Raw genomic sequence first — 23,549 nt, 5'->3', positions numbered from 1 at the left:
TAACCCTAACCCTAACCCTAACCCTAACCCTAACCCTAACCCTAACCCTAACCCTAACCCTAACCCTAACCCTAACCCTAACCCTAACCCTAACCCTAACCCTAACCCTAACCCTCCTTTTCCTTTCCCGTTCACTTCTCTCTTTCTCTTTTTTCTACTCCATATACTTGCCTCTCGCTGGGGTAACCACTGGATTATACTCCTCGCACCATCATTGGTAACCCTAACCCTGACCATGATCGACCCCTCTTCCTAACCCTGACCGACACCCTTTCCTTTTATTTTCCATTTCCCCGTCTTTTTCTTCTGCATCGATGCTGGTCCACACTCTTCGCGGTCTTTCTGACAACCCCGAATCTGGCCCCGTGCACCATCATTGGCAACCCTAACCCTGACCTTTTCCTTTTCTCTCCTTTTCTTTTCCTTTTCTTTTCCTTTTCTTTTCCTTTCCTTGTCTTTTTCCTGTTCTTTTCCATTCCTTTTCTGTTCTCTGTCTTTCCTTTTCCTTCCCTATTCTTTTTCTTTGCCTTTTCTGTCCCGTTCCTTTCTCTCTTATATTCCTTTTCCTTTGTTTACTTTTCCTCTCTTTCTCTGTCTTTTTCTGTTCTTTGTACTTTCGTCCTTCTCTTCTGGTTACTGTGTATAATAACCTTTTTGCCGGTAAAATCATGATATTGTACCTCTTATACCATCATTAATAACCTGAACCCTGACTCTCTCCATTCTATCTCTGGTACGATCATTGGTAATCCTAACCCTGACTGCACTGTATTACTACTTGGTCTGTTTTTCCATCCTTTCTGCCTTTCCTATCCTTCCTATCTTTTCGGCTTTTTTGCTTTATCTACTTTCTCTGTTGTTTCACTTCTGTCCTTTTTCTTTATTATATATAACTGCCTCTCGCTGGGATCACTGCCGGATTGTGCTCCTGGCACCATCATTGGTAACCTTAACCCTGACCTTTTCCTTTCCTTTTCCTGCCTGTCCGACCTTTCCTGCTCTTTCAACCTTTCTAATTTTTTCTGTCTTTCTGGTCTTTTCTACTTTTTATATTTTTCTTCCTGTTTGTGCTATTCCTATTCTTTCATTTCCGTCTTTCTTTTTTTTCTATTATATATAATTGTTTCTCATGGGGATGACAACCGCATTGTGCCCCTTGCACCATCATTGGTAACCCTAACCCTGGCCACCATGGGCCCCTCTCCCTAACCCCAACCGATACGTCATCCTCTCTCTTTCCTTTTCATCTTCTCCTCTGCTTCTCCGAACTCGTCATGACACTCTGCCGTCTCCCCGATGATGCCTCAATTGGGCCCTGTGCACCATCATGGGTAACCCGAACCCTGGCCTTGGACAACGATGTCCCTCTTTGCAACACTCTCCTTTCCTTTCTTTCTGGTCTTGCCATTTCTTTTTCTCGCTTTCTTTTGGTATTCTGTTATATATATATTATCTATGTCGATCTGTGTATATATATATCACTCTCTTGATTCAATATTCAAAATATATATTCCTCGGACTGGTTTATATTGACATCTGTAAATATATATAATCACTGAATAATGCTTTTATTGATCTGGTAAAACCCCTGCTTCATGCGTGTATATTCTATGCCTTCCTATTGAACTTTCTGTCTCATCCATGTATATACCTGATCTGGGTTCTGATAATCTACCTGATCCTGATGCATCTATGCAAATATTTGGAACTGCCTTGACCGTCATGCGGGCCTATGCCTACAAACCTCTGCTTGACCGTCATGCGGGCCTATACCTACAAACCTCTGCTTGACCGTCATGCGGGCCAATGCCTACAAACCTCTGCTTGACCGTCATGCGGGCCTATACCTACAAACCTCTGCTTGACCGTCATGCGGGCCAATGCCTACAAACCTCTGCTTGACCGTCATGCGGGCCTATGCCTACAAACCTCTGCTTGACCGTCATGCGGGCCTATACCTACAAACCTCTGCTTGACCGTCATGCGGGCCAATGCCTACAAACCTCTGCTTGACCGTCATGCGGGCCTATGCCTACAAACCTCTGCTTGACCGTCATGCGGGCCAATGCCTACAAACCTCTGCTTGACCATCATACGGGCATTTTGTGCTTATGGAACCTCCTCTATTTCTATATTATTGTGGTGTATGTATCTACATATGGCTTATGATTGAATTGGAATCCTCACTGCTCTCGACATCTACCTGCATCGTATCGTCGACCCATGAACACATCCACGTCATCTCTTCTACCAACCCACTACGCTCCTCTCCACGTTTTCCAAACTTCCGCTGAAAATGACGAATCAACGCGGCCTGGTTCTCATGGGGGACCCCTCCCCCGGGCATCTGCGCCAACCGCCGCTCCCATGCTGGCTGGATCACCTCCCGCATCGGTCCATGCAACAACTGCGCCATGGTGTGCGCCGCCGTCTCCAAATATCGACATGCTTCTTTGGTACGCTGATATCCACCATGATCGACACGAACCCATCGTGGACATATCCACTGCGGCGAATGGCACTGAAAACATACCGCATAATCCTCATACCCGTTCCTCCCATCTTCGCGTTGATTCCCGGTCACCTTGCGGATGGTCTCCTCGATCCACGCCGCCGCCTGTTGGCCTTCGGCCCGGGGACATTGATACGTGAAATGCTCGCTGGGTGCCTCGTGCATCGCGCAAATCCGGCATCGTCCCACCCACCGGTCAAAATGCTCCCGGATGGAATCCACCGTTCGCGCCTCACGCTCGATGTGTGATCGTAATTGCTCCCATGGCTCGTTGTATCCTCTCCGCCGGGCATGCGGCATTGTCACCATGGTGAATGCCTCGCTTAACTTTCGTTTCGGGGACCGCGCCGGTGCCGGGACTGGTGATCTGGCCTGGACCTGAACCCGCCTGGCCGGTGATATGGCCGGGGTCTCACTCTGCGTGGTCGGTGATGTGGCCTGCGTCTCAACCGGTATGGCTGCCGCACAACATCCATCACACGCCGCTTCACCCTCCTCGCACTGCTGCCGCTGGTACCCATCCACCTCCCCATCCAAATATGGATCGAACACGCCTCGTCGACATGGCTGATCAATGTACCGCTGTACCTGCTCCAATGCCCGCAATGATCCCGCATCTCGATCGGTCACTGGGTCCCCCCATCCACCACCACTACCGTCCAAAACCATCACCGCCGTGCTGCCCTGCCCATCTCGCCCGGCACGCCCACTCTCCTGGGCATAATCCAACAACGATCGGGGACGCCCAACGTGGATCACACACCGGATGTCGGGGATATCGATGCCCATGCCTAATGCACTGGTGGCCACGATGACGCCGCTGGGCGTCTGTCGGAATGTGCTCAACATCCCGGCTCGATCAATCGTGTGGGAATGGTATGCACCGCATCCCAATGCCTCCGCGACCTGCTCCGTCTGGTGCCGGCTGTTGGCGTACACCACCACCTTGCCGGGCGAATATCGCGGGATCTCCTGTTCAATCCACGCCATGATGGCCGCTCCCACGTCACCACGTCGGCCATGCTCCTGCGGCCGCGCAATGCGGACCACCCGATATGCAATGTTGTGACGACTGGTACGCGCGCGGATCCAATGCACGGTGCTGGGGGGGAAATACATCCGCTGGCACAATCGCTCCTCGTCCTCTCGGGGCATCGTCGCCGTCAACAACAACATGGGGGCACGGTACCGGACCAACTGCCCCAACTGCGTCATCGACTTGCGGAAATCGTACTGGTCGTGCAATGCGATGTGGCATTCATCGATCACGATCCGGTCCAACTGGCCGGTGAACTGCTTGCGGTTTAAAAACGTGCTGAATGTTTCGTCACGTACGGCGGACTCGGGCGTGATTAACACAATCGATGCACCATCGGCGGGTTGCCGGTTGTTCCATGCGACACATTGAATGTCTAATTCCGCGCATCGACGCTGTAAATCATCTCGTAACGACACCAATGGGATGATAACGACCGTCGTGCCACCGCGGGCCATCCATGCCGGCAACATGAACAACAAACTCTTGCCACCACCGGTGGGCATCACGCCGATGACCGGGCTCTGTCCTTGGATCACGGCCTGCACAATCTGCTTCTGTGGCCCGCGAAATGCGGCGTCCGGTCCCATCATGTCGCGCAACGCCTGGTCGACATCCATGCGCTGCATCCGCTGCCACCGTTCCTCCCGGCTGCGCTGCGCCTCGTCCGTGAACCACGATGTGCTGGATGCTGGGGGCGCGCTAAATGGATCGGCATCCGGGTCGGACGGCGGCTGGCATGATGCAAACCCTAACCATGTATGCCAATCCTGACTGCTACCACGATATCGTTCTCGCATGGACGCCATGGCGCCAAACAACTCGCGGCTCTCCCGGGCGTATATGCCACCGGCCGTGTGTGGATCATGCCCGGCCTGACGATCGGCGGCATCGGCCAACAATTGCACCTCGTCCATGGCCTCGGGGTCGTCTCCATCATCCGCCGCAAATCGATATTTGTTGCGTAAATACCGCCGGCTGATGGCAATCGCAACCTCACGATATGATGCAATGTGCAATGATTGACCGCGCAATCCCATGGCACTCTCGCGCTGCAATATGTGTCGTAATCGTTCGGAATTCCATTTCGCTTGGTGTGGGTGGGCGGTCCAAATATGGCTGGACACCTGGTCCCGTTGATATATATTTCCACTGACCACCCGCTCGAACGGCTGCACCAACCACAAATACCACACTAATAACTCACCCACCTCGCGTGGTAAATATCGATGGATGATCTTAACGTCGCCGCTCAATTGGTAACCCTTGTGGTACTGCGCGACCAATACCACCATGCCATCCTCGATAAACATATTACGGATCCCACCCATGGGACTGTTCTCGTGCCGGATGCTCAACAACTCGGGGGCCCGCGCCGGTTGACCCCATGTGAACTGGATGGCCACCAACAACTTCTCTAAAAACGCAGTGATCCGGTTCTGATACGCCATCCATCGCGCCGGATGAAACCCTTGCCCGTCGGCCTGGATGAATCGACGCCGCACGGCTGGGTCCTGACGGATTCGATGCCACATCCAATGCTCCCCATCCACGGGCCATTGCGTTCGGGTGTCCTGTAAAAAACTCCATCGTGCCTGGTTATTGCTGGGGTCGTCATACAAACGGTCCCATGGAATGGCTGGCACGGCGTCGGACGGGCATCCTAATATGTCGTCGATCAATATCCGCCGCGCGTCCTGGACCACCGCGTGCACCATGCCACGAAACTCATTCATGGTGAACTGCCGGTCCTTATAACATAACTCGTCCCCATTCTGCCACTGTACATGGCCGGCGCTGGTCGTGTTGTAATGGATCTTCAACCCATATGTGCGCAAATCCAACATCCATTGCGTGGGGCCTTGCGATCCGCGCACCATGAACCGATCCATCATCTGGGTCACCCACTGCAAACATCCTTTGCGGCCTGGCGAACTGGGTGGCGGCGATCCACCATATGCGCTGTCCCAATCCGTGTGGTCCATGGAACTGGGCAACTCGGCCGCATCCTCCTCCTCGGGCTCGTCACTCAATTCGACGGCTTTCTTCACCACCATGAACCGCGCGACCTTGATCACTCGCGATAAAATGGGCGGGTAATCCTCGGGCGTACGGAAACCGCCCTCACGAACCCCCAATACGGCTGCGGCACACACTAATGCGCTGTCGTACTCCCGTCGGGTGATGCGCTGGTTCAACAATTCGATGCAAAAATCCAAACACGCCCGCTCCACGGGGCTCAATGGCGGCACGGTGATGTTGCTGGCTTCCTCCTCATTCTCCGGGGGGCGCTCAATATCAAATATGGCATCCACATCAACCGTTCTCCCCATGGCCGTCTCCTCCATCGTCTTCTCTATCCCGTCACTCCTATCATTGAAAAAATCGGGTTCGTTGCTGTCCACGGACAACGAATCAATCGACATGGTGTCTCTCTCCTCCTCCTCCTCCTCCTCCTCCTCCCCCTCCTCTTCCTCCTCTTCCTCCACCCACGGTGCCCGCGTGGCCCCGGATCGCGTGATCACCTTACCCTTGCTCACCTGGCGGGTGGGTGGAATCCGCACCGCGTCGACCAACCGCTCCCATGCCATGCGCTGTCGTCGCGTGAATCGATACGGGGGACTGGTCCACTCGTGCGGCTGCTGCGTACGCCAAAAAAACATCAACATCTCCTGCCACGGCCGCACCTGCTTCACGATTGACTCCTCATCCTGGTACGCCTCTAACGGGGTGTACCGCGTCTGATGCTGCTCGGTCCGGATGGCTTCCAACCGCACAAACACCCCAATCTGGTGAATCACGGACAACTGGCTGATCGTGGCCAACCGCGCCATGGCCGTCCAAATGGCGTGGGCTTCCGGCTCGATGGACGGCTGGCCGTCGATATCCGCGGGGGGTGGGCTCACACTCTGTATCAAATCGGGGATGTCGAACTCCCCCAAATACTTCACCCACTCGGTTCGCCGTAACCACGGGTTGGCCTCGTCGACCTGGCCGGCCTGGATCTTCCGATCCGCGGCCTCCTGCACGCTGCGCCAATGCGCCTGCATGTTCTGGATTAACGTCTCGCACGCATCACCGTCGGGGGCCACGGCTTCATCCGTCTCGGGAATAATCGCAAAATACTGCGAGTTGGCCTTGACGGGAAACAACCGCTGGCATTGAACGGGACGGCATGCCTGGTCCTGCTCGTGCTGAATCTGTTTCTGCTCCATGTGGGTAGGCTGTCCAATCTTTCAGATCCAGGACCACTGATAATGCTTGATCCAATACTGCCACATAATAGGCATGGTAGTGCATATATATTAGCACGAATAGGAACTCAATTGACATCAATATCCATCAACAAACGCGACCAACTGTTGGATCACTATGGTCCGGATAGCCGGGATATTCAACTCAATCAGATCATGCGCGATATTAGGCCATGTACAAACATCATCGGCCAATGTGACGCACATGATAGTAGACACATAACGGTGCGCGCAACGCAAATGCGTTTCAATCTAGCTAGGCCACACGGCATGGCGACACTCCCGGCATACCACAATAGGAAACTCCTCTAGTTACTCGAAAAACGTGTTATACATGATGATAATAATGAATTGCCCTGGTAAATGTGATAAATACTAATGCTATCTATAATAGTAATGGTAATCTGTAGTATGGACAATATATGATTATATATAACCATGCCCTAATACGTCAGAACCCCTGACGATCCGTCATGGCGCGCACGCGATATATCCTGGCCACTAGCGCCCGTCGCACCCCAACCAAAACAACCTGAAAAACCCGTCCTTTTCAATTAACCACGACAGCGGCACGATAACTTGAATATCGCTCATTCTCCGGTGACGAGCGATTTAATGGTATGAAAATAACTGGTCCAATTTTGAGGGCGATCAGGCGACAAAACCTGATTGTAGTCTACAAAAGTTCGTGATTGTAGTCTATGACACTAACCCTAGATTTAACTAGCAAAAATAACCCTAAAATAGAGTTTGTGATTGTAGTACAGTTCACTACACTCAGGTATTTTGGTTAGAGTTTGTGATTGTAGTACAGTTCACTACACTCAGGTATTTTGGTTAGGGCCTTGCGATCCGCGCACCATGAACCAATCCATCATCTAGGTCACCCACTGCAAACATCCTTTGCGGCCTGGCGAACTAGGTAGCGGCGATCCACCATATACGCTGTCCCAATCCGTATAGTCCATGGAACTGGGCAACTCAGCCACATCCTCCTCCTCGGGCTCGTCACTCAATTCAACGGCTTTCTTCACCACCATGAACCGCGCGACCTTGATCACTCGCGATAAAATAGGCGAGTAATCCTCGGGCGTACGGAAACCGCCCTCACAAACCCCCAATACAGCTGCGGCACACACTAATGCGCTGTCATACTCCCATCAAATGATGCGCTGGTTCAACAATTCAATGCAAAAATCCAAACACACCCGCTCCACAGGGCTCAATGGCGGCACAGTGATATTACTGGCTTCCTCCTCATTCTCCGGGGGGCGCTCAATATCAAATATAGCATCCACATCAACCGTTCTCCCCATAGCCGTCTCCTCCATCGTCTTCTCTATCCCGTCACTCCTATCATTGAAAAAATCGGGTTCGTTACTGTCCACGGACAACGAATCAATCAACATGGTATCTCTCTCCTCCTCCTCCTCCTCCTCCTCCTCCCCCTCCTCTTCCTCCTCTTCCTCCACCCACGGTGCCCGCGTGGCCCCGGATCGCATGATCACCTTACCCTTGCTCACCTAGCAGATGGGTGGAATCCGCACCGCGTCAACCAACCGCTCCCATACCATACGCTGTCGTCGCATAAATCGATACAAAGGACTGGTCCACTCGTACAGCTGCTGCGTACGCCAAAAAAACATCAACATCTCCTACCACGGCCGCACCTGCTTCACAATTAACTCCTCATCCTAATACGCCTCTAACAGGGTGTACCGCGTCTAATGCTGCTCAGTCCAGATGGCTTCCAACCGCACAAACACCCCAATCTGGTGAATCACGGACAACTGGCTGATCGTAGCCAACCACGCCATAGCCGTCCAAATGGCGTGGGCTTCCGGCTCAATAGACGGCTGGCCATCGATATCCGCGGGGGGTAGGCTCACACTCTATATCAAATCGGGGATGTCGAACTCCCCCAAATACTTCACCCACTCGGTTCGCCGTAACCACGGGTTGGCCTCGTCGACCTGGCCAGCCTGGATCTTCCGATCCGCGGCCTCCTGCACGCTGCGCCAATGCGCCTGCATATTCTAGATTAACGTCTCGCACGCATCACCATCGGGGGCCACAGCTTCATCCGTCTCGGGAATAATCGCAAAATACTGCGAGTTGGCCTTAACAGGAAACAACCGCTGGCATTGAACGGGACAGCATGCCTAATCCTGCTCATACTGAATCTGTTTCTGCTCCATGTGGGTAGGCTGTCCAATCTTTCAGATCCAGGACCACTGATAATGCTTGATCCAATACTGCCACATAATAGGCATGGTAGTGCATATATATTAGCACGAATAGGAACTCAATTGACATCAATATCCATCAACAAACGCGACCAACTGTTGGATCACTATGGTCCGGATAGCCGGGATATTCAACTCAATCAGATCATGCGCGATATTAGGCCATGTACAAACATCATCGGCCAATGTGACGCACATGATAGTAGACACATAACGGTGCGCGCAACGCAAATGCGTTTCAATCTAGCTAGGCCACACGGCATGGCGACACTCCCGGCATACCACAATAGGAAACTCCTCTAGTTACTCGAAAAACGTGTTATACATGATGATAATAATGAATTGCCCTGGTAAATGTGATAAATACTAATGCTATCTATAATAGTAATGGTAATCTGTAGTATGGACAATATATGATTATATATAACCATGCCCTAATACGTCAGAACCCCTGACGATCCGTCATGGCGCGCACGCGATATATCCTGGCCACTAGCGCCCGTCGCACCCCAACCAAAACAACCTGAAAAACCCGTCCTTTTCAATTAACCACGACAGCGGCACGATAACTTGAATATCGCTCATTCTCCGGTGACGAGCGATTTAATGGTATGAAAATAACTGGTCCAATTTTGAGGGCGATCAGGCGACAAAACCTGATTGTAGTCTACAAAAGTTCGTGATTGTAGTCTATGACACTAACCCTAGATTTAACTAGCAAAAATAACCCTAAAATAGAGTTTGTGATTGTAGTACAGTTCACTACACTCAGGTATTTTGGTTAGGGCGATCAGGCGACAAAACCTGATTGTAGTCTACAAAAGTTCGTGATTGTAGTCTATGACACTAACCCTAGATTTAACTAGCAAAAATAACCCTAAAATAGAGTTTGTGATTGTAGTACAGTTCACTACACTCAGGTATTTTGGTTAGAGTTTGTGATTGTAGTACAGTTCACTACACTCAGGTATTTTGGTTAGATGGGTAATCCTCAGGTATATGGAAACCACCCTCACGAACTCCTAATACAGCTACGGCACACACTAATACACTATTGTACTCCTGTCGAGTAATGCGCTGGTTCAACAATTCGATGCAAAAATCCAAACACGCCCGCTCTATGGGGCTCAATGGTGGCATGGTGATGTTGCTGGCTTCCTCCTCATTCTCCGGGGGGCGCTCAATATCAAATATGGCATCCATATTAACTGTTCTCCCTATAGCTATCTCCTCCATCGTCTTCTCTATCCCGTCACTCCTATCATTGAAAAAATCGGGTTCGTTGCTGTCCACAGACAACGAATCAATCGACATGGTGTCTCTCTCCTCCTCCTCCTCCTCCTCCTCCTCCTCCTCCTCCTCCTCCTCCTCCTCCTCCTCCTCCTCCTCCTCTTCCTCCTCTTCCTCCACCCACGGTACCCGCGTGGCCCCGGATCGCGTGATCACCTTACCCTTGCTCACCTGGCGGGTGGGTGGAATCCACACCACGTCGACCAACCGCTCCCATGCCATGCGCTGTCGTCGCGTGAATCGATACGAGGGACTAGTCCACTCGTGCGGCTGCTGTGTACGCCAAAAAAACATCAACATCTCCTGCCACAGCCACACCTGCTTCACAATTAACTCCTCATCCTGGTACACCTCTAACAGAGTGTACCGCGTCTGATGCTGCTCAATCCAGATAACTTCCAACCACACAAACACCCCAATCTGGTGAATCACGGACAACTGGCTGATCATGGCCAACCACACCATAGCCGTCCAAATAGCGTGGGCTTCCAGCTCAATAGATGGCTGGCCATCAATATCCGCAGGAGGTAAGCTCACACTCTATATCAAATCAGAGATGTTGAACTCCCCCAAATACTTCACCCACTCGGTTCACCATAACCACGGGTTGGCCTCATCAACCTGGCCAGCCTAAATCTTCCGATCCGCAGCCTCCTACACGCTGCGCCAATGCGCCTGCATATTCTAGATTAACATCTCACACACATCACCGTCGGGGGCCACAGCTTCATCCATCTCAGGAATAATCGCAAAATACTGCGAGTTAGCCTTGACGGGAAACAACCGCTGGCATTGAACAGAACAGCATACCTGGTCCTGCTCGTGCTGAATCTGTTTCTGCTCCATGTAGGTGGGCTATCCAATCTTTCAGGTCCGGGACCACTGATGATGCTTAATCCAATGCTGCCACATAATAGGCATAGTAGTGCATATATATTGGCACGAATAGGAACTCAATTAACATCGATATCCATCAACAGGCACGACCAACTGTTAGATCACTGTGGTCCAGGTGACCAGGATATTCAACTCAATCAGATCATGCGCGATGTTAGGCCATGTACAAACATCATCGGTCAATGTGATGCGCATGGTGGTGGACATATAACGGTGCACGCGACGCAAATGCGTTTCAATCTGGCTGGGCCACATGGCATAGCGACACTCCCGGCATACCATAATAAGAAACTCCTCTAGTTGCTCGAAAAACGTGTTATACATGATGATAATAATGAATTGCTTTGGTAAATGTGATAAATACTAATGCTATCTATAATGGTAATGGTAATCTGTAGTATAGACAATATATAATTATATATAACTATGTCCTAATACGTTGGAACCCCTGACGATCTGTCATGGCGCGCACGTGATATATCCTGGCCACTAGCGCCTGTCGTACCCCAACCAAAACAACCTGAAAAACCTGTCCTTTTTAATTAACCACAACAACGGTATGATAACTTGAATATCGCTCATTCTCCGGTGACGAGCGATTTAATGGTATGAAAATAACTGGTTTAATTTTGAGGGCGATCAGGCGACAAAACCTGATTGTAGTCTATAAAAGTTTGTGATTGTAGTCTATGACACTAACCCTAGATTTAACTAGCAAAAATAACCCTAAAATAGAGTTTGTGATTGTAGTACAGTTCACTACACTCAGGTATTTTGGTTAGAGTTTGTGATTGTAGTACAGTTCACTACACTCAGGTATTTTGGTTAGAGTTTGTGATTGTAGTACAGTTCACTACACTCAGGTATTTTGGTTAGAGTTTGTGATTGTAGTACAGTTCACTACACTCAGGTATTTTGGTTAGAGTTTGTGATTGTAGTACAGTTCACTACACTCAGGTATTTTGGTTAGGGCCTTGCGATCCGCGCACCATGAACCAATCCATCATCTAGGTCACCCACTGCAAACATCCTTTGCGGCCTGGCGAACTAGGTAGCGGCGATCCACCATATACGCTGTCCCAATCCGTATAGTCCATGGAACTGGGCAACTCAGCCACATCCTCCTCCTCGGGCTCGTCACTCAATTCAACGGCTTTCTTCACCACCATGAACCGCGCGACCTTGATCACTCGCGATAAAATAGGCGAGTAATCCTCGGGCGTACGGAAACCGCCCTCACAAACCCCCAATACAGCTGCGGCACACACTAATGCGCTGTCATACTCCCATCAAATGATGCGCTGGTTCAACAATTCAATGCAAAAATCCAAACACACCCGCTCCACAGGGCTCAATGGCGGCACAGTGATATTACTGGCTTCCTCCTCATTCTCCGGGGGGCGCTCAATATCAAATATAGCATCCACATCAACCGTTCTCCCCATAGCCGTCTCCTCCATCGTCTTCTCTATCCCGTCACTCCTATCATTGAAAAAATCGGGTTCGTTACTGTCCACGGACAACGAATCAATCAACATGGTATCTCTCTCCTCCTCCTCCTCCTCCTCCTCCTCCCCCTCCTCTTCCTCCTCTTCCTCCACCCACGGTGCCCGCGTGGCCCCGGATCGCATGATCACCTTACCCTTGCTCACCTAGCAGATGGGTGGAATCCGCACCGCGTCAACCAACCGCTCCCATACCATACGCTGTCGTCGCATAAATCGATACAAAGGACTGGTCCACTCGTACAGCTGCTGCGTACGCCAAAAAAACATCAACATCTCCTACCACGGCCGCACCTGCTTCACAATTAACTCCTCATCCTAATACGCCTCTAACAGGGTGTACCGCGTCTAATGCTGCTCAGTCCAGATGGCTTCCAACCGCACAAACACCCCAATCTGGTGAATCACGGACAACTGGCTGATCGTAGCCAACCACGCCATAGCCGTCCAAATGGCGTGGGCTTCCGGCTCAATAGACGGCTGGCCATCGATATCCGCGGGGGGTAGGCTCACACTCTATATCAAATCGGGGATGTCGAACTCCCCCAAATACTTCACCCACTCGGTTCGCCGTAACCACGGGTTGGCCTCGTCGACCTGGCCAGCCTGGATCTTCCGATCCGCGGCCTCCTGCACGCTGCGCCAATGCGCCTGCATATTCTAGATTAACGTCTCGCACGCATCACCATCGGGGGCCACAGCTTCATCCGTCTCGGGAATAATCGCAAAATACTGCGAGTTGGCCTTAACAGGAAACAACCGCTGGCATTGAACGGGACAGCATGCCTAATCCTGCTCATACTGAATCTGTTTCTGCTCCATGTGGGTAGGCTGTCCAATCTTTCAGATCCAGGACCACTGATAATGCTTGATCCAATACTGCCACATAATAGGCATGGTAGTGCATATATATTAGCACGAATAGGAACTCAATTGACATCAATATCCATCAACAAACGCGACCAACTGTTGGATCACTATGGTCCGGATAGCCGGGATATTCAACTCAATCAGATCATGCGCGATATTAGGCCATGTACAAACATCATCGGCCAATGTGACGCACATGATAGTAGACACATAACGGTGCGCGCAACGCAAATGCGTTTCAATCTAGCTAGGCCACACGGCATGGCGACACTCCCGGCATACCACAATAGGAAACTCCTCTAGTTACTCGAAAAACGTGTTATACATGATGATAATAATGAATTGCCCTGGTAAATGTGATAAATACTAATGCTATCTATAATAGTAATGGTAATCTGTAGTATGGACAATATATGATTATATATAACCATGCCCTAATACGTCAGAACCCCTGACGATCCGTCATGGCGCGCACGCGATATATCCTGGCCACTAGCGCCCGTCGCACCCCAACCAAAACAACCTGAAAAACCCGTCCTTTTCAATTAACCACGACAGCGGCACGATAACTTGAATATCGCTCATTCTCCGGTGACGAGCGATTTAATGGTATGAAAATAACTGGTCCAATTTTGAGGGCGATCAGGCGACAAAACCTGATTGTAGTCTACAAAAGTTCGTGATTGTAGTCTATGACACTAACCCTAGATTTAACTAGCAAAAATAACCCTAAAATAGAGTTTGTGATTGTAGTACAGTTCACTACACTCAGGTATTTTGGTTAGAATATATAGAACATCGCTGTGTTCACGCTGTCAACTGCTATTCTAATGCATCGACTTTAATTGCTATCTACACGCGTATAGACTGCTTCTACTAGGCTATTCACTGCTTTAACCATTCCTGGATCACCTATGCTGTTGGCGCCGGCTTCAACCTTAGTTCAGATATAGATGGCCGCCCTGATGCCTGGCACTGATCATACACTGTCTTACCAGCCACACACCCCTCATATTGGTTATATGAATCCAAATACCCGTCCAACACCACCTATTGGTATCCTGACTTTTAAAAATATTACTGTATTACCTCTTTGCCCTCCTGCCATCTATACTCTCACTATCCCTATCCATGTCCCTAGGCTGTCTACAGTACAATGATTACCGCTTCACTGTCCTATCTATTCTGTCCAGTATACCCGCTTTCCTGGCTATAATCCTGCAATATACTTGGTATATCAACGTGGATCATACACCATACAGCCAGGATGTTGATGCCCACCCCCAATGCATTCGTCGCCACAATCATGACCCCACTAGCTATCTCACTGAATGCCTACAATGCCCACCGCTTAGCCGCCTCGGCCATTTATCTATAGTATGCCAACACCCCTAATGTCGCCACTAATATGTCAACATCCCCCGTCAATTTACGGTAAATAATCACTTTCCCCCCCTAGGGATACCATTAGGCCTCCTACTATCAAATAAATGCCACCTATGCTGCTTCATCCAGCTCCATTGGCTCCACACGGTATACAATGTTCGTCCGCGTTATGTATAGGCTGTAGTACTATTGTATCACTGCAGGTGTCAACTATAATGTCTATAATAACCAGGTCTCATCGACCGCCAGCAACATCGCTATTAACATGACCACAGGGGTGCCTATAGTCATTAACTAGAACAACTCCTACATCTTAGGTCGAAAATCCGCCCAGCTGTCTAATATTATATAGCACTCATCAATTACAATCCAGTCTAATCGGTTCCGGTCCTATAATCAACCCAAATATAATCGAAACCCTTTACTAACAGCTGACTTAGGCATCACCAATACAATACATGCAGTCTTGGGCGGTTGATAGGAATTCCATGGCATATATGATATCCTAGTCTACTTGCACTCCCGCTGTATATCCTGTCGCAACAACACCATAGGTACTACTATAATTGACGTGTTGGCCTACTCCTACACTGCTAGTACTATAAATATTATACTCTTGCCCCCGCCAGTGCCTATCACTATCAATGTCCATAGTGCGCTGCCTATGATGGTCTTAATAGTAGCCACCTGCATACTTTGAAACTGTGCTATAAGTCCTTTAATATAGATTAATAATAGCTAGATAGCTATCTGCCGTATTATCTACTAATAGGCCACCTGCTGTGCCTGGTTCTGCTCAATGATCTATTGTCTATGCTTCCTCTCAGCTCCCCACGTCGATGAGAATCTTAAAAACCAGTGTTATTGCTTATTAGCCTGCCAGAACTGCTTCTATATCACTACTAACATCCTAGCTGCTTAGTGTATTTCCTAGGCATATATCCCCTCAGCAATGTGACTGCCATGCCCAGTCTACATATCAATCACTGTGTTCTCCACCGTCCACCAATATCCATCTTCATTCTCAGTGGCCTCCTCCTCATTATTGTCGACCTCAAACCCAGCTATAGACCCTAAATATCACTGTGTGATCATAATTATAATCTACTAATACGCGCTAATATTCAATCACTTCCCTATATCCATCTTACTCTCCCGCTACATAGCCCGTTTCATGCGGTCCAATATCTATATCCAGCCATCCATCTCTTATGGTGGCCATATGAACCCACTCCGCTCAGGATACCTATACACTATGGTCTCAATATACTGCTGGAATGGCATGACCAACTGCTGGAAATATATAAATAACTTGCCCACCGGCCACAGCATATATCAATGAATAATCTTTAACTGCCCACTGATACTGTACCTCTTGTGATATAACACTATAAATGATATTAACCCTTTCTTGATGAATTGATTGCAGATGCCGCTAAACTCGGTATTTTGATATCGGATACTCAACACCTCGGATCCCTGCCTGGGGCTATTGCCCGTCTAATGCTTCAATACCAATATCTGTTCCTTACTCCATCCAATGGCCTGTATTCACCGCTATACCCGTTTTTCTTGCTATTGTCTGTCCAGCTGAATCCATTCCTGGCGCAATCAAGGGGTGTTCTAAATCTAGTAATATAACTACTACTGGTCGTCCAACACCCACCAATTACAGAGATCCCAGGCGTAATACTATCAGGGCTGGTCCTCAGCCATATTGTCCTCCATGGTGTCTCATGCAATAGGGGATAACTACTCGGCCTTTTCTAGTATCAACAACAACACCTTCTGCATCAAATGCTCCCATGTCCAGTTGATTAACCTGTACACCGTCTTCTAGAACTGATCTATAGTGAACCAGTAATACTGATATGTAATCTGGTTGTTCTGCCACACCACTAACCTATCAGCGGTAGTGTTGTACTGGATTTTCAATCTGTACGTCCGGGTATCTAATATCTACTTTATCAGTGTGGCCTCCATGGTAGTTATGAACCGCATCACTATAGCCTGTAATGGGTTCGAATAATCCTTAGTCTCAGCTGTCTCTTTCTATACCTGTTGGGCTATTAATATCTGCGCGATCTTAATCATCCTGGATAATTGAAGGGTGGATGTCAATGTACTCTCTTATTTACTCTGCTCTTTGATGTCTATGATGGCTAATCCACTGATAATACCACTGTGATATTTATATTCGGCTTGGCTATCTAATTGATGATCTAACATGCTGATATATTATCGCAATATAGCCTGATCTATGGGACTTAATGGTTAATTAGCTGGGTTCTGTATCTTCTCAATTAGGTCCTTACTGATTATAGACTTATTGTCTTTTTCTATAATAGCTTTAATTATCTACTCTATAGCCGTCTGCTAGTCCATCATCAATTAAAATTAAGTGGTCTGCTGCTACATATTCTGTGTAATATATTGAATTATATACTGCTACATGTCCTAATACTTCACTATGGTACTGAGGTCTATTCACGCCTGAAACAGGGCGCTGGGCATCTGGTCTATCTGTTTCCAGTGTATCTTATATTGACTGAATGTATTCAATCACGTTAATGTGGTCCGCTGGACCACTATAATGATCCAGGTAAATTGTTTTCTAATCTCAGCCAATACCAATTTCTTTTTAGGATCTGGCTGGTCTAATAACGCCCATAATATCTTCTAGTGCTTATCCAACAAATGTATAGCCTATCCCATACATTTCATCTATAGATTCACCTTGCATAGCTTATAGGTCTAGATACATGTTTTCTCAGCTTCTTTAATCTGCTGCTCACGCTGCATAATTGTCTACTTTATAGCCTGCTCAGCTGCATTCTATGGAAGCCACTCGCTGGACTACATGAGGACTAGGTTGTCAATAGTATTAATGTTAACAGCAAACTACTAAGACCCAGGTCTATAGTGCATGAATTGCTAGCTGTAAACAACCTGCTATAGATGATCAGGTTTAGGGGCATGGATTGTACACTTACAGGGTCAACCACATACTTAGGAATTCTCCTATACATATTGGGTACGATAATGCTGCTAAATCCAGGTGACTATCTTGACCACCAAATAACACCTAGGATAATGACATTGGTATATGGGATATTAGGGATCATCTAATAACACAATACATACAATGGGCTTGCGGGGAATGGTAATGTAGATGGCCTGTTGCATGCGTTCAGGATACTGGTTATAATACTTGTGGAATGATAATATATATCAGCCATGGCGCTTGGCCTGATATGCAGGTTGACGTAAATATTCGTCCAATTAACCATCTAATACTACCTAGTGACATAAACAACAAATTATAACCCAGTATTTAGGCTTATACTGCAATATCTATGCAATATTCAGCATCGCCATATTTCTATGAATGCATTAAATGATGGATGATAGTCCCCCTAACTAGGACATAAAAACAACTCTAAAATTATGCTAAAATAACCTTAAACTTTTATCACTTTTCTACTTTAAGTAATGGTTATGGTCCTAATTAGATATAACACTTCTATACTCTAACCACCTCAAAATATAACCCTAATGATTTTCAATAATTTATAATAACATAGCTAATCAATTAAATATGCTCAAACTGATACTGTATATTAATAGCAGTGTCATATATCCCTAGTCCAAATTTGAGCCTCTACCCTAATATAAATATGGGCGTGGGGAGTTAATTAAATTAAAAAAACTAACTAACTCCTTTTTGCCTAGTACGACGCTAATGTTTGTTAATAAAATAAAATTAACAGACTAGTCGGTTGCTTTTCCATTGATGATAGAATCTGTTTTCTTCTTTTTTTTCTTTCTTTTCCTTTTCTGTTTACTTTTCTCTTTCTCTTTTTTCTACTCTATATACTTGCCTCTTGCTGGGATAACTACTAGATTATACTCCTCGCACTATCATTGGTAATCTTAATCCTGACTATGATCAACTTTTCTTTTTAATCCTAACTGATACCTTTTCCTTTTATTTTCTATTTCCTTATCTTTTTCTTCTATATTGATGCTGGTCTATACTCTTGGTGGTCTTTCTAATAATCCTGAATCTGACTCTGTGTACTATTATTAGTAATCCTAATCCTGATCTTTTTCTTTTCTCTTTTTTTCTTTTTTTTTTCTTTTTCTTTTCTTTTTCTTTTCTTTTCTTTTCTTTGTTTTTTTCTTTTTCTTTTCTATTCCTTTTCTGTTCTCTGTCTTTCTTTTTCCTTCTTTATTCTTTTTTTTTGTTTTTTCTATCCTATTTCTTTCTCTTTTATATTCTTTTTTCTTTGTTTACTTTTCCTCTTTTTCTCTGTCTTTTTCTGTTTTTTGTATTTTCGTTTTTCTCTTCTGGTTACTGTATATAATAACCTTTTTACCAGTAAAATCATGATATTGTACCTCTTATATCATTATTAATAATCTGAATCCTGACTTTCTCTATTCTATCTCTGGTACAATCATTGGTAATCTTAATTTTAACTGCACTGTATTACTATTTTGTCTGTTTTTCTATCCTTTCTGTCTTTTTTATCTTTTTTATCTTTTCGGCTTTTTGTGAGGCCGTGAGACCTTCGGGACGCACCAGATGCCGCACCTCGCTACACTAGCCTCACAGAGGGTTGCCAAGCCACTAATGAAGCGGTATATATATACTGACCTTCACACAGGGGTTGCTGAAGATCAGCAATCAGTTTAACTACCTAGCAAACCATAGCTTTACTATCGAATCCAACTCTTACCTACTCTCTATATAATATCCTCACATTCTGATTACTCTTTACCTTCGGGAAGAGGGCTAGCAAGTTTTGGAATTATAGTTACTACCAGGAGCACCTCTATTCCCACTAATACCACCGAACGTTCCGTACCAGCAGCAGAAATCCAACCCAGCATATCAGAAACACTGGATGGACATAGTAATAGAAAAGAACCGGCGGTAGAATTAGAAGAGAATCACCCCACCAGTAAAGACCTGGACCTAGGGATGGTGCAGCCACCCCCAGAACAGGAACTGGAGGACATGTCAATAAAAGAACTCGAAGCCATAAAAACCCAGCTAGACCAAAAGCTCTATATCGCGAACCTAAAACAGCAGATCCTACAAACCCAAGCGCAGCTACATAGCACATCAGCGCACGAGAACCAAGACACCAGAACCCCCGACAGCAGCGCTCATAGAAAAAAGAGACCCCAAACTGATATAATTCCTACAAAGAAGCGCCCCTCAAGATTCAAAATAAAGGACCCCTACAGTAAAAAATTCCTAACTAAACTCAAAACATTCATAGAACATACAGAATCATGGTTTGGTAGATATCCAGAGTAGTATAACCAATATCTACACTATAAAATTGGCGAAGCTTTAGATAACCTAAGCTCTAAGCAATTTCTCAACTTCAATATGTACTAGAAAGAGAAAGAATCAGAACCTATTACTTAAAAAGACTTCAAAGCGCACCTACAGTAACTATTTTATAATCCTAAGCTCCTTCACATTGCTGCCACATAAGATCATAATAATACCAGACAGTTGGAGGGTTAATCAGTATAGGAATTTACCCGCTATCTATAAATCCTCAAAGACTAGATAGATATATAGTATAGCGAGGAACAGTATATAAAGCTTCTTATAGTAAAGGTCCTGTAGCCCATCCAAGATGAGTTGTAGAAGTATCTAGAGAAATCCTGAATATACAAGGGCATTATGCAATTCCTATAGAAGCTGGAAGATGCTATACCCGAACATCAAAAAACAAGAAATTCCTGATGGCAGGATGGTCACGGCAGCAGCAGTAATGAATACTAGATAGTCCTAAACTATCACTATGCTGGAGCAAGACCCCCTATGGATAAATATAGAAAGGATGACCAGTTCCTTTAAAGAGACAAGACCGCTGCAAATAGAAGTAATAATAGAAACCCAAAGAGAAAGAAATATAGGAAGCTTAAAGAGGATTAAACTGGGTCTATCTACAACTATTATAGCAAGGTAGGACACTAGAAAAAGGAATACTACAAAAAGAGGTTCGATGAAGCGCAAAAAGCGTCCAAACCATCAAAAAACTAGGACCCTGGTGCTTGCATGTAGCAGCCGCGCTAGAGATAGCCCATAAGAGGGATATAGAGAAAGAGCAACTATTAATAATAAAAACAGAACTCCTTAAACTACTGGAAACCACAAAGATACAGACCCTTATTGATAGTAGTGCCCAGGGCAACTTCATAAGCCGGGAACTTACTAAGAAGTTCACCAGAACTACTAGAAAAGCCCCCAGGCTAGTAAAAGCCATTAATAGGCGAGTTGTCCAAACATATAGACAACGCCACATAGATATAAGAGTTATAGACTCCAAGAGACTGACCTAAATAAACAGACACCTTCTTTATACAGTAGATATCAATAGATATAACATAATCCTCAGTATACCCTGGTTAAAAAAGACAAATCCCAACATAGATTAGATCGTAGGGCGGTTTAGATACCGGGACCATACATTGACCAAAGAAATAGAGACTATATCTCCCCATAAAGCATATAAAAGCCTAATAACTAAATGCGCGGCATACTGGATAGACCTCCAAAACATATCAGAATTAGGCTTACACTTATATACCACTCATATCCCATAAAGGGATAATGGGACACACATTTAGAAAGCATCATCAAACACAGAGATATCTGGAACAGATGAGCTTTGATTGCCAAATTATCTATTCAACTATGCAGATGTATTCTTAGAGAGAGCTACCAGTATACTGCCTAAATATATAGAGCATGACCATACTATAGACTTAAAACTAAGAACAGCTCTCCTTTATAAACCTATATATGGGCTTATAGAAACTGAATATAAGGTCCTAAAGAACTATCTAAGTAAAGTACAGGAAAAAAGTTAGATTAAACTATTTAAAAGCTTAATAAGAGCCTCTATCCTTTTTATACCAAAAAAAGATGATAAGCTCCGACTATATGTAGACTATTAGGGACTTAATATAATTATGGTAAAGAATCATTACTTAATTCCCCTAGTCTAAGAGACATTGGACCACTTTACTGGCGCGAAGTATTTTACTAAGCTGGATCTAAAAGATGTATACCATTGTATTAGAATCTGAATGGGGGATAAGTGGAAGACCATTTTCTAAATCTATTATGGCTACTTTGAATACTAGGTGATACTATTCAGCCTTGTAAATACATTGACCATATTCTAGGCATATATTAATAAGACAATGTTGAACCTATTAGACATCTGTGTAGTAGTATATCTAGATAATATAGTCATATATTCAGCCGACCTACAGGTATATGAAGTCTAGATATAGGAAGTTATGAGCCGATTAAGAAGCTATAGCTTATATTATAAGCAAAGCAAGTGTAGCTTTAAAATAAATACTATAGAATATCTTAGGTTTATTATAAGCCTATAAGGAATAATGATGGATCTAGATTAGATTTATATCATTGTAGAATGGCCTGAACTATAGACAGTTAAAGAGGTCCAGTTGTTTTTAAGGTTTATAAATTTCTACTATAATTTTATATATCAGTTTTTGTATATATCAGCGCTGCTATTCAAGGTGATTAAAGGTTCTATGGAGAGAACAAAGTATAATAGCTAAAAAGGCAGTGCCATCCAAGGATTTAATATAACCTTGGAAGCTAGAGAATCCTTCTTAAGCTTGAAGCAAGTATTCCAGTATAAATCTATACTAAGATATTATAACCCAGCGCTCCTAATTCACATAGAAACAGATGCTTTGGGCAAAGCCCTAAGAGCAGTAATCATTCAGCTATTTAAAGATTCCTAATAGTATCCAATAGCCTTCTGGTCCTGGAAGCTCAAGGGACTAGAGGTGCGCTATGAAGTGTATAATTCAGAACTTCTAGTGGTAGTAGAAGCTTTCAAGCATTGATGGCAATATTTAGAAGATAGCTAATATATAATTAGGGTCCTAACAAATCACAGTAATCTACAGTACTTTACTACTATTAAGGAACTCAGCAGGTGTCAGGTCTAATAGACAGAATATCTATCAACATTTGATTTTAATATAGAATATTGTCTAGGTTTAAAGAACCCTATAAATACACTAAGTTGTTGTCCAGACTATATAGACAGTGTTAAAAAAGACACAATAATACTCTTAACCCTGTAGGAAAAACTGTAAAGAGATTACTTTAGAAAACAAGAATAAAATCTAATCTCTCTATATAACTAAGAATTATCTATAAATATACTGGCACAAGTACAAAAAGCTTAAAGAATATCTTTTACTATCAACAAAGAAAATATCCGCAGGCTTAAAAAAAAAAATACCCCTATAGATAAAAACACCACTGCTGGTAATATAGGAGGTCTAGAACTTCTAATGCTATGGTCCCTAGCGATTGAAGTTATAAGGACTAAAATAGTCTATTCAGAAATAAAACCCAACATAGAGAGTCTCCTTCGAAAATGTTAATAAAGGGACGCCTTTGTATAAAAGAAGTTGAAAGAACTCCGTGTGGGACAGGCTGAGGGTTCAGTATGGAGTATTGGGGAGCGT

General features: G+C 45.6%; 5 protein-coding genes across 5 annotated transcripts; 1 reads left to right on the top strand and 4 right to left on the bottom strand.

Moving 5' to 3' along the window:
* Positions 1–2,152: 2,152 nt before the first annotated feature.
* Positions 2,153–6,763, bottom strand: TRUGW13939_02468 (uncharacterized protein; the record flags this gene model as incomplete). Its single annotated transcript, XM_035485662.1, has 1 exon — positions 2,153–6,763. One exon carries the CDS (start codon positions 6,761–6,763, stop codon positions 2,153–2,155), a length of 4,611 nt encoding a protein of 1,536 aa, XP_035341555.1.
* A 917-nt stretch (positions 6,764–7,680) lies between these two features.
* TRUGW13939_02467 (uncharacterized protein) lies at positions 7,681–8,304 on the bottom strand (the record flags this gene model as incomplete). The annotated part of the gene is made up of 2 exons (XM_035485661.1): positions 7,681–7,854; positions 8,011–8,304. The coding sequence occupies 2 exons, from the start codon at positions 8,302–8,304 to the stop codon at positions 7,681–7,683; spliced, it is 468 nt and encodes a 155-aa protein (XP_035341554.1).
* Positions 8,305–10,011: 1,707 nt separating this feature from the next.
* Positions 10,012–11,184, bottom strand: TRUGW13939_02466 (uncharacterized protein; the record flags this gene model as incomplete). The annotated part of the gene is made up of 3 exons (XM_035485660.1): positions 10,012–10,878; positions 11,044–11,094; positions 11,149–11,184. 3 exons carry the CDS (start codon positions 11,182–11,184, stop codon positions 10,012–10,014), a joined length of 954 nt encoding a protein of 317 aa, XP_035341553.1.
* Positions 11,185–12,242: 1,058 nt separating this feature from the next.
* TRUGW13939_02465 (uncharacterized protein) lies at positions 12,243–12,866 on the bottom strand (the record flags this gene model as incomplete). The annotated part of the gene is made up of 2 exons (XM_035485659.1): positions 12,243–12,416; positions 12,573–12,866. The coding sequence occupies 2 exons, from the start codon at positions 12,864–12,866 to the stop codon at positions 12,243–12,245; spliced, it is 468 nt and encodes a 155-aa protein (XP_035341552.1).
* A 7,117-nt stretch (positions 12,867–19,983) lies between these two features.
* TRUGW13939_02464 (uncharacterized protein) lies at positions 19,984–22,916 on the top strand (the record flags this gene model as incomplete). Its single annotated transcript, XM_035485658.1, has 2 exons — positions 19,984–20,251; positions 22,825–22,916. 2 exons carry the CDS (start codon positions 19,984–19,986, stop codon positions 22,914–22,916), a joined length of 360 nt encoding a protein of 119 aa, XP_035341551.1.
* Positions 22,917–23,549: the final 633 nt, after the last annotated feature.

This window comes from Talaromyces rugulosus, chromosome I (assembly GCF_013368755.1).
Source record: "Talaromyces rugulosus chromosome I, complete sequence".
In the NCBI taxonomy this organism is placed as follows: Eukaryota; Fungi; Ascomycota; class Eurotiomycetes; order Eurotiales; family Trichocomaceae; genus Talaromyces; species Talaromyces rugulosus.
The sequence above is the reverse complement of the archived record's forward strand: the minus strand, read 5'-3'. Positions and strand labels throughout refer to the sequence as shown.